The sequence below is a fragment of the Lissotriton helveticus genome, chromosome 3_2 (genome assembly GCF_964261635.1).
Source record: "Lissotriton helveticus chromosome 3_2, aLisHel1.1, whole genome shotgun sequence".
NCBI classification, from domain to species: Eukaryota; Metazoa; Chordata; class Amphibia; order Caudata; family Salamandridae; genus Lissotriton; species Lissotriton helveticus.
Window position 1 is genome coordinate 24,540,695 of NC_136062.1, and position 16,587 is coordinate 24,557,281.

Consider the following 16,587-nt stretch of genomic DNA (forward strand, 5'->3'; position numbering starts at 1 on the left):
CGACCGGACAATCGCCTCAACTAATAGGTTACAAACACACGGCAACTTCCGACTAGCGTCCGTACCCACACACTCACACATTCGTTCCCCCTATCTCGGTCCTGCTGGCGATCAATGGTACCTCATGACCCCCTTAACAATGGTCGACAATTACTATGGGTGTTCGATACACCCGAACCACTTAGACTCCCCTTGAGTCTAAGATTTTCACTGGTTGCGCGCGCTCACAACCCGATCTCCTTTCATACTACAGGCACTCAACTCCGCAAAACAATACAACACAACAATACAACATAACACCGCAATCTAACAATGCATGACCCTTTTCATACTCACTCTCTTACGACCTGCTGCTTTATGCCGCACCGTCACTCTCCGTCAGTTTCCAAGGAACGCCATCCTCCATCCGCGACTCTCTGGATGCTCGTCATTGGATCTCTATGGGCCTCGGGGAAAATCTCAACCTACTCTAGATTACCCTCACTCCAGAAGATAAACCATCCTACTCTGCTACCCACTGAAAGGGCGGGATTTTCCTTCTAGAGTCTGCATCTCATTCTCTAGAATCCCGTCTCAGGTTGACTGGACCTTTTTACCTGTCAGAGTGAATTAGGCAATCTATCTATCAATAGTCAATAAATTTCAACGACCCCCACTGTTTCCCCCAAAGAACCACAGACTAAGGACTAAGTTTGAAGATTTATTACAAAGCCAAAAACAACTGGATGTATAAACACCTCAGCAAAAGGTATAGAAGATAAACAGGCACTAATACAAACATAATCCTACGGAAGAGTCTCAGACGGCTCAGAAATAATACAAGAATCAATTCAAGAATCATCAGGCTAACAAGAATTGCTATAACTTGAGTTTTAGTATGCATTGATAAAAGGTATAAATTCAGGTTAATCTGTCCCTACACTATACTAAGTGACATCCCTACTCAACAATAGCCCAGTCTAATAAAGGTGTCAGCAGTGGCGACTTCCAAAGAAGTCCAGTCTCTTTCTTACGCCTCAGTCTAAAGACTCCTCAGTCATAGCTAAGCTCTCTGCCTGGTCAACCGCTCCCTCTCGCTCCTCGGCTCATCTACTCTGCCTTCTCCCTCGGGGTGCTGTCCCTAATACAAAACCCCACAATGCGGACGACACGCCTTCAGGTACGCCCCTCTCGAAGGTGTTGGTTTTCAGATTTTTCCATTATGGCACCTTTCCATCCTTGTCCGTTAAAACGTCCTTGGGTCTCAGGCTCTTCTTCGCTTCAAGTTGCTTTCTTAAATTCCTCGGCTACTCCTCCATGTCTGAGCCTAGTAGCCTAACACTCATACACAATGGGCCCTTCTACTCCACTATCTACTTGGTTCTGCACCTGCAAAGGAATACATGTGAATCGGCTCACAATTTCTAAATGTTGCAATTGTTTTTAGCTAAAGCAGCTTTCTCCAAAACATTTCTACGATTCAATGCTAGGCAAGGCATTTTCGATCAGGCCTACACGATTTTCATGAACTGGGCCTCTGCACGTTTATGTGCCCAACATCCTAGCATAAACAATATATTTCGTTCTTTAAGCCTCCATCTTTAAAGCAAAATACATTTCTACCTCAAGCAATGTTATCACGTTTAAAAGGTACAACTTATGAATTTTAATAAAGCAGATCTAGAGTCACAATGATGATCTATTAAACACATCTCTTATTAATGAAAGACTTCACATCTAACGACATCTCTATGTTAACCGGCATTATCGATTTTCAAACTCTTAACATTAGCTCTCCATGTATTTCCAATACCATGTACATTAGTGTTCAGCCCTACATTGCATTTGAACACGATTAGTAAATCCTCTATATATGCGGGTGTTAACTACTTGTACATATGATACACCCCTACAATTTGTACTTCTGTTTGGCGCTCTCTCATAGGTGCAAAGCTATTTCCAATTATGCCTCAATGTGAACTACAGCACTTTCTCGGTTCAGCTTACTTTATATGTTGGTGTTTTTCTGGTGGGAACAACAGTCCAGAACTGGATTCAGCATGACTTTATGGTATCACTCACCCTATCTGCTAGCATTTGCATTGCTGCATTACTACATCATTCTAATTTTCTGTCTGTGAGCCTTGAGAAAGTCTATCTGCAATTGGACAAAACACATTTTGTAATATCTGTAATGCAAAGCATGTACATCTGGAGATGAAAAGTAAAATGGATTGTTCTTGATACATGAGATTGTTGATCCAAAGCTTTTTCTTTCTTTTGGAATGCCCAAAGGGTTTCGGCAGAGGTTGATTCCAGTACACATTGGGCGACAAGGGGATTTATTAATATAACTGTGAGTGTACACAGTTGAACACTACCCCCCCCATCCCTTAGTTGCGATACTTTCTAATCAATTACAAAATCCTCCATATAAAAATAATCAAAGCCAGTATTTATAACATTATGTTTTACCTTTCTGAAGTTACCCTGATTCTTTGCTCGCTTCCAGACTGGAATTCGTCTTCTTTTCTATTGAAATATATTTCAGCACAGCGTTCTTCAAAGTCGTGAAGTTTCTTTTGATCTTCCTCTGTCAAGAAAAGCTCTACAAACAATAATAAAATTAAATATTATTGGCGATATAACAAATAATATTTTAGTCTGCACAATTGTTCCGATTTTGGTAAACAACGAGTTTAAACACGAGCTTCTAGACACTGAATGTCTTGGCCAACACTCATTGCCCCACCAGTCAATCGTTATGTATGACTTCTAGGATTTTTTTTTTTTTTCCAGTTACAAATGGATTGCCTTTTAATAAGCATTCTGTTTAAAAAGTATAAACTTTTGCCGAATCATCAACTTGCTATTCGAGCCAAATTCATGAGCTATTAACAGAAATCATGGGGTGTGACTAAAGGCAATGCAGGCATCAGGATAGAAATACTCAAAATAAGGGGAGAGGAGTTGGCCTAACGGCTAGGGCGCTCGACATCGGACCTGGAGGAACTGGGTTGGAGTCTCGGTAACAACGCCAAACATCCTGTGATTCTGGGCAAATCACTTAATCTCCCCGTGCCTAACAAAAAAAAAAAAAAATGAATGTGTGTCCTCATGTAACGTAACTGGTGCTATGTAAAGCGCTCTGATACCTGATTCGGTTCGGGTCTAGTTTGCGCTATATAAAACTGCAAAAAAAAAAAATGCTGTACGGGCGGCCTGTTCACCACTGGAGAATATTAGGCTTTAATATATTGGTGCGATAATTTCTTAGCTAGTAATAATAATGGCTGTGTGACCTAACTAGGGGAGGAACATAATATTTTGAATGCGTTTCGGGACACTGGATTAGATTCAGATTTCCGTACCCCAGGCTATAACCAACCTTTGACATCCATCTAACAAACACATTATAGATATCACATACTCCTACTTCCCCTCCAGGAGAGAGCCCCAAGTACTGTTTTGTACACGTTTAATCGCATGTAGCTCTACCTAACTTGAGACAGGAATGGCAAGAGGCAGGTTACTTAGTTGCATTCAGCCACGGAGACGAATGTCACATCTGAAGGCAGAATGCTAAAAGCACAGTGGCACTAAAAAGCTCTTCGTTTCGGTAATTTTGTGGATTATTTTCAGAATGGAATAACTATTTGTTTCGACTGGCACTAGAGAACTGTTTACAGAGATAATGTTTCAGTTTAGGAAACTGTCATGCTTGAGTGCCCTATTCCACTGCTTGTAAGTGTGACATATCTTGACACAAGAGCAGATTGAAAAGACTGATGATCACTGGCTGGGGCCAGATAGTTTACCCAGGATGTTGTTCCCAGTATAGAGCATCTGCTAAGGATCGACTCTCTCTAAAAGAGTAGTCTTTACATCCACAGTTTCACTAACCGTCCATGGTGGCACATCAGGTTTACATGACGGACCCTGAAACCATGGAGAATGAAATGAACCCATGGAGAATGAAATGAAATGAAATGACATGAAATTTGTACTTGTAAAGCGCACTGAGCGTGGCTCAGTGGTTAGAGGCGGCAGACCCGGGAGCTGAGATCGGCCGTGGACCAGGGTTCGATTCCCCGCCTTGGCGGGTCTCGGGCTAAAAAAAAAAAAAAAATTCCACGGACTCAACAATTCTCGCTCCGGTGCCTACTCGACTCACGGGGTCACACTCTGCGACTCTGGGCAATAGCTTGCTTAATCTCCACTACGGCCCCTCGCGGCGGGATGCCTGGCTTTCACCTTGTGGATACCCTGCCGGGGTATCTCACAGGGGAATACCAGGACAGGTTCCCTAAGCAAGCGCTTAGATACCGGGTCGGTGATTTGCGCTATATAAATACATGTACATTTACATTTACAACTAGGGGTGTCCTGGCGCTGTAACGCATACCGCTGTGGAACCCTTCCTGGCTTTTCCCTGTGAAATGTCCACTCCTGGGCACCCCCACGGTGAAGCCAGGCATCCCAGCGCTGTTTTGGCCGTTGTGGAGATTAAGCAAGCTATTGCCCAGAGTTGCAGAGTGGGACCCATGATTAGAATAGGCACCGAGGCGAGAATTATCAGGTCAGAGGAAATTGAGCCCAAGACCCGCCGAGGCGGGAATTGAACCCCGGTCCCTGGCCAGACCTCTGCATCAGGGACTGCCGCTCTAACCATTGAGCCACACTTCTCCAAATGAACAGTGTCCTTTGCTCATCTAATTAGACTTGATGGATTTATAGGTTTACTACTTCAATAGAAAGAACATTAACCGACCACAGAGTCATTGTAAAACTATCCTGCATCAATATGCTGCAGGTGCAGCATCCAGATATACTCAAAAACACTCAGCTAATCCGACCAATTGTTCAAAATTGTGATCTTACTCTCGGTCAGTGTTTTCAGAGTTTCCATGTATCCTGCTTTCTTGAGAGGCTTTGGGTGAGGTTTCAGGTCCACACCTCTTTGCAAACTAACGTCATTAGAGATATGGCTAGGGCACAGGAATTAGATCTGATTTAGATAATTTGGGAATTAGGACTTCTGGAATTGTATAGTGTGCAAAACTATGAATGAAAGCAGTACTCCATGGACCCAGATACATATGAGGCAGAAGAGTTTCCTCAGGTAGGATATAACTCTGCCCAATCACAAGTGTCCCAGTGCTCCCGGAGATGGGATCATTAGTTGAGGAATGTTGGGCTGGAGGAAAGTAGGGTCTGCTTTCATGGTTACCCCAACTTTTAGCTGGTGTAAGTATGTTCTTTTTACTAGTCTGGCTGGGAACCTGCTAAAGCCAATGTGCTTGCTCCCTAACTTTGTCATATTAAGTGCTTTGGTAACTCCACAATTGGCTACTGGTGTACCCATGTAAGTCCCTAGCATATGGTACTAAGGTACCAAGGGCCTAGGTACACGAGGGATCTCCCATGGGCTGCCACATGTATTATTCCACCCATGAGATACCACTCAAACGGTGACTACAGGTCTGCCATGGCAGCCTGTGTAAACTGGTGCTAGCACCACTTACGATAGATATACGTTTCCTAATATCTGAGGTCACTAAAACCTATAAGTCACCCCTACGGCAGGCCTTTCCATCCTAAAGGCAGGGTGCTGGGTTATAAGTGTGAGGGTGCCCTTCATGAGCAGGACAACCGCTACAAACCCTGGAGTCGATTCTCCACACTTTGTAAGTGTGGTCAGCGATTTTGATGCATTTAGTAGCAATGCGTCATTACGCGATGGCCAACTATATAGTGGCTGAGCCAAACCTGGGAATGTTTAGTTGCAAATATGTTGGAATCACACCTCCAACACCGTTACCAGTATTGGAGGTATGATTCCATTCACTGGGGGGGCTCCTCCGGGAAGCCTCCAGGACTCTCTGTAACAGCCTTCCAGGATCTACCAGCAATATAGTGCTGGTGCCGACCCCCGAAATGATTCTGCCCTCCTGCTGCTGAGCTGAGCTCCAGCAGGGGAAGGTAGAACATAAGGTTTCCTGTCATCTCCCAGAAAGGACTTAGTGTATTGGGCTGGAGGCGCTTACCTGCGTCACCAGACTGCTTCAGTTTGAGCCAGTTCAGGGAGCCCTTGGCTCCTGCTCTGGGACGAAACGGGACCGAGGACACAGGAGTATCCTCCCCTCTGTCCAGTCCCTCCTCTGGGAGGGACCCCATAGTCGTCCTAGCCCCTTTTTTAGGGTATAAAAGGGCTTACTGTGGGTGGGTCCTGAGATTCATCATAGGACAAGACTCAAGACTGAAACCACGTAGCTGTTTGACAGTCTGGACTCTTGAACTGCGCTGGACTTTGCCTGGGACCGAGACTGCATCAAGGAAGACTCCTGCTCCTCCTGGTCTCACTGTTCTGCACATTTTCTTCGTTGTCTGTGTTTGTGCTTCATCCATGATCTTCAACAGACCTATGGGCATCAAGGACACCCAAATTAATCTCCCTTGGAGTGAAAGAGTCACTGCAATGAAGCTGACCGGTCTGCTGCTCCGACGTCCTACAAACTTCTTGAGGCCCAGCAGCACAAGTGATGGTTCTGCAATGCCCTCGAGACCAGACCTGTCCTCTCTGCCATTTTGAGGCCAGTATCCCTTGTAAGAACCGCTGGGACCAAACCCCTGTGCACCATGTCAACTTGCCGTTGCCACGGCTTATTGGCTCTGCATTCCAGATCTTTGGGCTACAAAGACCTCCAGCATCTCTTCCTGCCAATATACTTGTCCTCACAGCATCCGGAGCATCATGGGCCTTCATCTTTGGTGAGCTGCTGAAGGTCCTCTTGCGACTCCTGTGCCTTTTGTGAGAAGTTGGCCTGGTATATGATGTTCACTATTCTAGTGAGCACCTTCCACCAGTCCAAACAACCCTTATAGTGATGGCTGTAAAGTCAACCTTATAGACCAGCTATCCTAGTGGTAGCATGGACAAAGCAGTCTTAGGCTAAACTCAAGAGGGCATGTGAAGCCAGCTGTTTTACCATATGTAACCCTTTTAATACCAAGTGAAAGGACACCACACAGGTTGTATATCAAAATATATATGTATTTATTTCTAATACAATCCTCCGAACTCTTTATGAGGTCAGAGGCACAAGCACATAACAAGATACTCAATTATAATACAATAAGTTGCACAAAATACAGTAATGCTCTAGGGGCACTTCGAACCATATGCTAAAATAGTGGTATAAGAACCACGACACGAACAAAAGATAGGCCTAGGGCCTGGAGAATCGCTGGGGCTATGCTGTACTACCAAAGCAGAGGGAGCAGGAGGCCCACGGGATGCGTGTGCAGTGTCTTTACACGCACGCAAGTTACCATAGAGTTAGAATGGGAACGAAATAATTGGAAACCAGTTCTTTTAGGACACTTCCGCAATCCCCAATGCACAACTTCGAGGGTGCCTCAGAAGTTGCACGGAAAGCATTTCGCTGGCTTTCAAAGATGGCCGGTCCCACGTCTCTCGTCGCCTCCACTGGTCTCAGCTCTGCTGTGACTGTGGATCGGGCTATTGGAAGTCTGGAAGTCCGGGTCTTGTCAGGCTCTGTGCTCGGGCACCTGCGGGAGCATTGACAAAGCAAACCGTTGATCGCTTGATGGTGCCTGCTTGCACAGGGTGGTCACTCCTTGACCACAAGGGAGATTCTTCAGTCTTCTATCTTCAAGTAGAACGTCGAAGGTCCAGAGTTTCGTTTCAAGTTTCAGTCAGGATAAATCTAAAGTCTTGGGACTCAGCTCCTACCTGTATACCAAATTTAGGGGCTGGATTACTTGCTAGGTCCCTCCTATGGGTGGGACATGAGAAGGGGGTGGTTACACCCCTTTCCCTTTGTCAAGTTTCGCGCCAGAGCTGGGGCTGGAGTGCCCCAGCACTGGTTTGAACTGGACTATGCATGGGACACCTTGTGTGCCCCAGGTAGTGTCTCATTTCATTCAGCCCTCCCTGCCCCAATACACTATGGCCTGTCTGGGGTGGTGCTAGCACTTCCAAAGACAGGACAGCTATGTCTAAGCCTCCCTTGCTGGAAGGACTCCCAGCAATAAGAGGTCAGACTTGTGTCTGTGGCAGCAGCATCCGTTTTGTGATGCTGAGGCTCTGGTTAACTTTAACCGGGATTAGTAGGAACAACATGTCTTCTCCCTCCAGAAGGGTGGAATGCTACCCCCGTCGCCAAAACTGGCGAGGGGGTAGTATTCCAAAGCGTATGACACCTTACACGACATGTTTTGATAAAGCCAAACCAAAGTTAGCATTCAACCGCGAGGATTATAATGCACTTAAGAGTATATGGTATGGCAATATCATAGAACAGCTATAAGGACATGGTTCGGAAAGCTGCAGACAGGCTCAGCTCATGCTAGAGCACCATCTCACATAAAACCAAGCACTCTGCCTTCAGGATTGTTAAGGCCTGTCATAGGAGTGACTTATAGGTGCATATGTGTCTATATATAAGGGTAAGTTTAGGAATACTACACCTAAGCAAGGGGTGATTACACGACCTTGCCCCAGCTGAGTGATCAGCCAGTTGTGTCAGTTTGGATGGCCAGCCAGGGGTGGCAAAAGATATGCTGCAGCCCCTGGTAGGCCTTGGGTGCACCTATGCCCTGGGTACCTATGGTACACTGTACAGGAACTCATAGGAGTGACCCAAATCCCAATTGGTGATGTACCTAAAGTACATGGTGTGAAATTTAGAGAGAGAACAGCAGGGCTGTGGGTCTGATTAGCAGGCCCACAGCCACATTAAGTCGAAAACCAGTGAAGCAAAAAGCAACAAAATGGAGTGACCATAGGAAAGCAGACCCTACTCTCCTACACCTTTGGCCTGGTGGTCCTCCTGAGGGTCTCTCTTGCTACAGTGGGCTCCCCTGCTTGCTCTGGGCCTGCTGTGACTCTCCTGCACTTGGTGAGTCCCTTGGACCATGCTTGTCCCAACGTTCCTCCTTCATCATTTTCCACATCTGTTGCTGCTGCCAAGGCTTGTTGATGCTCCCACCCTGGTTCGCGACTTCTGAAGTGGGACAGCTCGTGCAGGGCTCCTGGCCCTCGTCAGTGTTGCCTGGTCCCCAAAGCTGCAACAACAAGGTTACCGTCATCACTCCTGCATCTTCCATCATCAGTGGTCATTGCGTTTGCGTGCCTCCTTGTCACATCTGAGGGGCAAAGACTCTGTCCCCCTCTGCTCTGCTTGCAGGTTCTTCTCTTCAAGAATCCACCTTTGGATTCCATCGGATTCTTGCGCAGTCTTCACCAGCGGCATCTTTTCTCAAGTTCTCTGTTGTGGTCTACGCCGGTTTCCGACATCACTTTGTACCTATGCACCCGGGCTTCCCTGGTGTAGGTATCCTGGTTCCTGGGGTATCCACGGGTGGGGGTGACTCTCCAACCTTTTGTCTTCCCCAGGGTTTCTTCAGGGTCCGCTGGGAAGGGTCCTTCTTCAAAACTGTAACAGCTACTCTCCCGTTGACTTGTAGTAGGTATACAGCTGTGTTTCCACTCTGCACACACCATTTGTGCTGTTCCTGGGTATTTACTTTTGGGAGGGTCCTTGTGTCCCCAGTTCTTCTGAGTCTCCTGGTCCAAGTCCCGACTTCGGTCGCAGTTTGCATTCCACTTTCTTAGTATATAGTTTGGTCTCCCTCCGGAGACCACTGTGTATCGTGTTTACTTACTCTCTTTCTTCTTGAAGTACTGTGTGTATTTGAGTTGATATCTTCGAATAGCAGATACACCAATGTGTTAGCAGTGTCGTAGCTAGCCCTATGGGCGCCCGTAGTGGTCTCTGCGTTTGCTGTCTGCAGAGGCCGCAGTGAAGAGCGGGTGGGGAGGGGTGCTGGCAAGTATTTTGTGCTTTTGCCGTCCCCTTGCGGCAAACGCATTGAAGAGCAGGGGTGCTGTTGCGGCCCCAAGACAGCTGGTGAAAGCAGGGGGAGGCCACTGCCCCCAAACCTCGTGCCGCCCGGGGCGGACCGCCCGCGCTATGCCACTGTGTGTTAGTGAGTGTTGTATAATAAATATACATAGTTTTATAAATACACTGCGTGGTTCTCTTTCATTTAAACTAAACTACATGATTAGATCTAGTAAAACAAGTTGCTTAACACTCCTTATGGATTAAGCCTCAAGGCTGCTCTCCACTGCTTCCACTTAGAGAGCTTTCTATGGTCGTCTAAGACCACTAAAATCACCGTAAGGGATTTCTGGATTAGTGCAAGGTGCTTCACTTAAATAAGTGTGCACCATATAGTAAACCAGCCTCCTACATGGTCCCAATATTACTTAGGAAAATAACACCTGACTCCTTCCTATGGCACTTGGGAAGCATTAAACACCTCCCTGAATCTCATCAGCCTACACTGCCAGATGCTCTCACCTCCCCCTCTTACTGATCCACAGTTACACTCCTGCTCAAAGTATGCATAAAATCATAGCCGAAAGAGCACATTATTCCTCATTGAATAGGGACACACTATGGATTTTTATCTAGTAAAACTGCTTCCCTGTGGCATTCCTCATTCTGAGCAGTATAATTCATAACAGCTGGATTTAGGTAGAGGGATACTAGCCAAAAATGTTAATTTCAGCCACACGGTATCCAAGCCCCAAACCAGGTGATACTTCCTCTTGACCTTTGCCGTTGCCCCGGCTATCCTCCTCACAAACACCCTCCCTGCTGGTATTACTCTGGCCACAAAGTTTAGCTTTCCTTGGAGGCTCTGTAAGAAACCCAGGGTGGCCTTGTCTTGGCGTAAGGCTGACTGGATCTGAAGTGTAAGGTCCTGGACCTTGTCGGCTGGCAGCCCGGATTCCCCTGCTGGAGTGTCAAGTTCTATCCCCAAAAATGTTAACACCTGCGCCGGACCTTCCGTCTTCCCTGGCGCGAGAGGGACCCCCAAATGACTGGTCAGCTTTTCAAAGTCCCCAAGGCCCTTCCTGCAGTCCTGTGTGCCCTCCCCCGATGTAAAGGAAGTCGTCCAGGTAATGTGGCAGCCCTACGACCCCATATCTTGCTTGTAGAACCTACTGAAGGAAACTGCTGAAAGCCTCGTAGTAGGCACAGGACACCACACAACCCATGGGCATGCATCTGTCATAAAAGTACCTGCCCTGCAGCTTGAAACCAAGCAGGTGTTGGCTGCGGGGGTGAACTGGCAGTAAGGGAAAAGCAGATTCGATGTCTGCTTTGGCTAACCAGGCCCCCTTGTCCGCCCTCCTGACTAAGTCCAATGCTACGTCCAGGGTACAATACGTCACAGAGCAGGATCCCTCCTCCAGGCCATGGTTGACTGACCTTCCCTCCGGGTATGACAGGTGGTGAATTAAGCCAAAAGCCCCAGGCTCCTTCTTGGGAATGACCCCCAGAGGGGAGACCACAAAGTTGTCCAACGGCGGCTGCAGGAAGGGATCCGCCACCCTGCCTAGGGTCCTCTCTTTTTCCACCTTGGCTCGGACTATAGCCAGTAATTCCCTAGCTGGCTTGAGGGTATCGGTCTCCCTGCACCCCTGGGGTCCCACAAAAGGGATCTTGAAACCTTTGCTAAATCCTGTTAGCAGCAACCAACTGTCTTGTTTATTTGGGTATTGTCTGAGGAGAGGCAATAGATTGGTCAGGCTGACTGGCGAGGGGCCCTTAACTGTGCGCAAGCGGTCGGGGGCATGGTCCAAGGCGGGGGAGGGTGAAAGAGGTGTTGCCTGGTGCACTTGTGGGGACGAACAATTCGCTGTGCCTGTGGAAAGGAAGGAGTGTTGGGTGGTCCAGCAGTGCCCCCCTTAACTACAGTTATCCTGCTTTCCTTTGGCGGCGCCCCCTTGCTGACTGTGGCAAGAGAACGCTGGGTGAGGCCCCCCACATCTGTTGCATGCGTGCAGAAACTTGCACGTTTTGCCCCATGAGCACGAACCAGAGTTAACAAGTGGAAGGTCCCCGAGGGAGACCTTCTGAAGCCCCCTTCTGGCTCCCTCCCCCTCTGTTCCCTCCCTGAAAAGACTGCCTGGTCCCGCGTATGTCTGTGTGGAAGGAACCCTTGCTTGGTGTCCCGCCTGTCTGAACTTTAGGCTGCGCCCCTGTGCCCTGTAGTGTGTGCGATCCCATGTGGTCTAACCATAACTGGACCTCCTTCTGGTCCCATGCCATCTCTGGACACATGGAAATTTTTTTCCTGAATTCCCTGTTGTAATTCAACCAACCCTGTCCACCCCGCTTCAAAGCCTCCTTGTGAATCAACCTGCCGTATTGAATGAGCCCCTGAGCCAATTTTGGTTGTTTTTCCAAGATGACTGTGGATAATATAGAAAAAGCATCCAACCAATTTTCGATGCTCTTTTCAGTCCAAGCCTGAAACATAACTTTCTTGTCCTCCTCCTTCACTCCAGCTTTTCTGGCATCTATGCCACCCTGACCAAGCAAGAGCAGGGAGAAAATATCTATCAATTCTTGCCTCCAAATTGCCTCCTTGGCCGCCTGGGGTACCTGCCAGGCTAGAGAGCAATGGCCTGACAGCAGCGGGCCGCTGCGACGAGCCGAGTCGGAGCGGGAGCATGCTCAGTTGAAGTGGAGTAACAACTGCGGCAGGGGATGGGTGACGATGTGGGTGTTCCTGACAGGATGTCCCCCTTGCAGGCTGGGGAACTAACACTCCCAACGCTCGATAGTGTTGGAGACCATGACACCGCAGCCGGCATGCCCGCCACTGTCCCCAGGGTATGAGTCGTTGACTGGTGCTGGATGGCGGGGGTGGCTGACAGTGAAACCTCCCCCGAGGCCTTGGGACCCTTGCCTGACCCTGGTGTGGTCGCCCCCTCCTTCGCACCCACTGGGGCGACTGAGGCGGGGGCCTCCTGCTGTGCCTGCTGCATGCTCCCCTGGCTTGCCCACATCACCGCAGCCGTGAGCACCCCCCCCTCTCCCGTGGGTAAAGCGCTGCACAGCTGCGGGGGGCAGGTGCTCGACTGACCGGCCGAGCTACGCCATTAAGTTCCTCGGCGTGTCTGTGAGCTTACCCAGATCTTCCCGAGTTGCGTACTTTGATGCAGCCGTTACACTGTCTGGAGGGGACGCCAATCCCATGGGCTGAGGGGAGACCAGCTGGGGCCCCGCCTCCTTGGGTGCGGGCAGCGGCCTGGTTTTGGCAGGAAATCCTTTGACGTGAGCTTGCGGACCCGCTTGGGCCTCGAGGGCCCTGCCTCCGCATTGTGTTCGTGCTCTGGCATGGGAGGCTCGCTGACGACACCCGAGTCCTCCGGATCGACGGCTTTCAAGATCCCCGTGGCTCATGCCTGTCCCTTGTTCTTGGCCATCTGTATAAATGCCAACCACTGTGCGCCATGGGAGGCGTCTGGCAATGAGTCCTCCACTTGGCACGTCTGCGAGAAAAAGGGGGGAGAGACCTGGCCATCCATGCTGAACTGACGTTCCCACGTTCCACTCAATCTAATATTTATGTCAGAAACGCACACCGATTTCACACTGTTCCTAGGTTGGCCTCAACGACTCCAACGTCTCACGCTGCTCTGCCCCCGCCCCAATCCCAGTACTTACTTACGCAGAAAACGTGTTGGACTTTTAAGCTTGCGTTCGAGTGTCGGTACGGTGAGTAATTCTGCGTGCAAGGAGGAAAAGGAGAAGGTTAACATAGGCCCCAGGTACGTCCTGAGGCCCCACCCTGGGGTGGCCAGCACCCCGCACTCCCAAGCACTAACGTGGGCCCGCATTCAGGCTCCCACCATGGCGCACGCCCTGGCCATACCTGCTCCTGTGCCTGTTCCCAGCAGCCCTTCTCTGAATGGTGCCTGAGTACTTGATCTGATTGTTCCTGAAATTAGAAAAAATGTTACGCTCCATTCCTGGACGTGCTGACCCAGAACCCCGCACACTGTCCCTAGTGTGCCCCTCCCCTGTACCTGTACCCGGCCGGCCCGCTAGGCGTAGTGTGGCGGCCGAAGAACCCCATGTACTTCTGTAACAGAGAAAGACAACATAAACTCAGCCCATCATGAGAACCGAGTTGCAAAGATTGGTGGGGCAGGGCACCAGAAACCTCCGGTTCAGGAGTCTCCCCATGGAAAAATGGCTGACCCCCCCTACTTTGGAAATCCTAGTCTGGGCAGGAGGTCACCCATCTGCAATACACCCTCCTGGATACCGCACGCAGTGCGTGGGGGGCCCTGACCTGAAAGCTCACTACCAGAGCTGGCAACTGCGCCCCAGGATGTGGGTGAAAACTAAGGGGTCTTCACTCCGCAGGCTGCTGATCTCCCGGCACCCTGGGGAGTAACAGCGCATGCCCCACCCCGGCACCAGCAGGGGTAGTGAAAGCAGTCTACCGCGTACAAACTATCACGTGTAGCGCTGCCCATGAGGAGGCCCATCGGCACGGTACTCCTGCTGGTGGGGCACCCGTGACCCAACGCAGGAGGAGCCAGCACACACCCGGTGGCACCAAATGCCCGGCATAGCGATTGCGGGCCCCGGCGGGTGCCAAGAAAGTCATGTGGCACCCATGACCCAACGCGGGTGGAGCATGCACACCCCTGCTGGCCCCCATGCCTCGCCTAGCGAGAGCGGGCCCCGGCGGGCTCCAAGAAAGTCTCGTGAGCACGGGGAAGGCCTCTGCCCCCCGGGAACCGCACCTGCAATACAGCCCTACCCCAGTGACCATCCCCAGGTTTGCCGGAAGCGATTGCGTGAATTAAAGAGGGTGAGAGGAAAGGGAGCGGGATCCCTGCTGACTGCACGATTTGGGCATCGGGGACAGCCCCACTCCGTGACCGGAGTCCATAGAGAAGCACCCCGGACGAAGCCAGTTCCCTCCGCTGGCCGCCGGGAAGGAATAAAGGCCCTGGAGGGACCCGTGGCGATCTGCCCCCGTGCATTGCCCTATGCATCCCCGGTAGACCGACCTCTCCCTGACGGACCCTACCTAATCCCCCCACCCCCTCCTGGCACCGGAGGCCCGCTTGGGCGGCCCTCGAGAAATTAGGTGTTTTGCCCAGAATCGCAGGATGCTTGATATTGCCACCACCCTTGAACCTGGTTCGCTGACAAAGCTGATCCCGTCCACTGTCAGTAAAGGGAGAGAAAGCCCCGGCGGAGAGGGCAAGTCAGGGGAGGATCGTAGACACAGGCCCCAGAAGACCTGTGTAAGAGTGGTAGGAGATGCCAGACTTGCTCCACCCCTCCCCCGCATGGAAGAAAGGCCTAGCCTCGAGCCTGCTCCACAACAACAGCACAGGGGAAAACCACACAGTGGGCCAACCGCGCAGAGTCGCGAGTCGTCTGCTTTCCCCCACCCTCCTGTGAACCTTCTGAGGGACCTGCTAGTCAGGGCTCTATGCCAGGCACCACGTGGGGCCCGAAACAACCGGGCGCCAGACCCCGCCGAATATGGCAGGCCTAGAGGGAGGTGGCTGGGCTAAGAATGAGGGATACCCCCGCAAGGAGGCCTAAACCTCGAGGAAGCTGCCTCGGGGACACCCCAACCCTAACGTCCTGCTCCCCGTCCCCAGCCACACCTAGCATCCAGGCGCAGGCCAGCGGTGGCTGGGCCGGCAACATTACTATAGCCGGGGTCCCCCCCCTTGGGCATGGCCCGCGGGTGGGACCCCATCAGGGCGCGAGTGGGTGGTAGACTAACCTCGTTGTCCTCTGCAGCTCCCTAGACAGCATGACCAAACAGCGTAAGGCAGCATAAAAAGAGGGCGACCAGTGGGTGGGAGAGGTACATGTACCTCTCCCGCCGCCCCCTCCTGCCCAGAAGTGACACAGGCATGGGGGACCGTCGGGGGTCCCAAACACTGGAAGGCTGACTCGTCTCACCATCCTATGGCACTAAGGGGGGGCTGCCCTCTTAGGAGGCGCCCTTCATGGGTCAGGGGCAGCCCTGCATGTGTGCAGGTTCAGGCAGAGGAGATGGGAGTTGGCACCACCCTCCCCGTGCCACCCAGTAGTGTGGGGTTGACCAGACAGGTATTACCGGTGTGGAGGCACCCGAGCGGCACGAAAGCCACCTTTGGCGTGCTTCTGTCACCGGAGGGGACAGAGCCGCCTCTCCCAGGGAGCTTCCACATAGATAGTCCGCTACAGAAAAGGCAGCCCCTTATATATCAATCAGAAAACATAAGTGATCCTTGAGGATTCATTTAACTTTGATTAACATTTAAATTCATCACATAAGTGAACACAATTCCACAGAACTCAAGAAGTTTTTATCAAAAAGGTTGCTTTTATCTTAGACTCAATCTCAAAACATATTTAAATACCTTCTCACAATAGAACATAGAATACTATTCCATAAATCATATCATGTATGGCAACCAAATGACTACTATCTAATTATCTACAACACATACAGTAGTGTCTGACACCTTTTGTACAAAAATATATGGGCAATATAAACACTTAGCCATATATTGCAATTAAATCATTTGTATAAATGCAGTTCATTAAGCATTCACTGATAATTATATACACAAAAGAAGTGTCGTTGCGTCGACGTTTCGGTCTCATACACAGTAAATCAAATCCATGAGACCATCCTCAGGACATATGTTGCACCATGAATCTAACATAAAATATACAAAATTTACATATT

At 50.0% G+C, this 16,587-nt stretch overlaps 1 protein-coding gene across 2 annotated transcripts in view; it reads right to left on the minus strand.

Annotated features, from left to right (window-relative positions):
* LOC144826433 (transient receptor potential cation channel subfamily M member 7-like) overlaps positions 1 to 16,587 on the minus strand; it is a 1,864,676-nt gene that overhangs the window by 429,789 nt on the left and 1,418,300 nt on the right. For both annotated transcript variants that reach the window (XM_078684758.1, XM_078684759.1), the window contains one exon: positions 2,455 to 2,587. In XM_078684758.1, the coding sequence (XP_078540884.1) occupies positions 2,455 to 2,587 (133 nt within the window). The remainder of the gene's footprint in view (positions 1 to 2,454; positions 2,588 to 16,587) is intronic.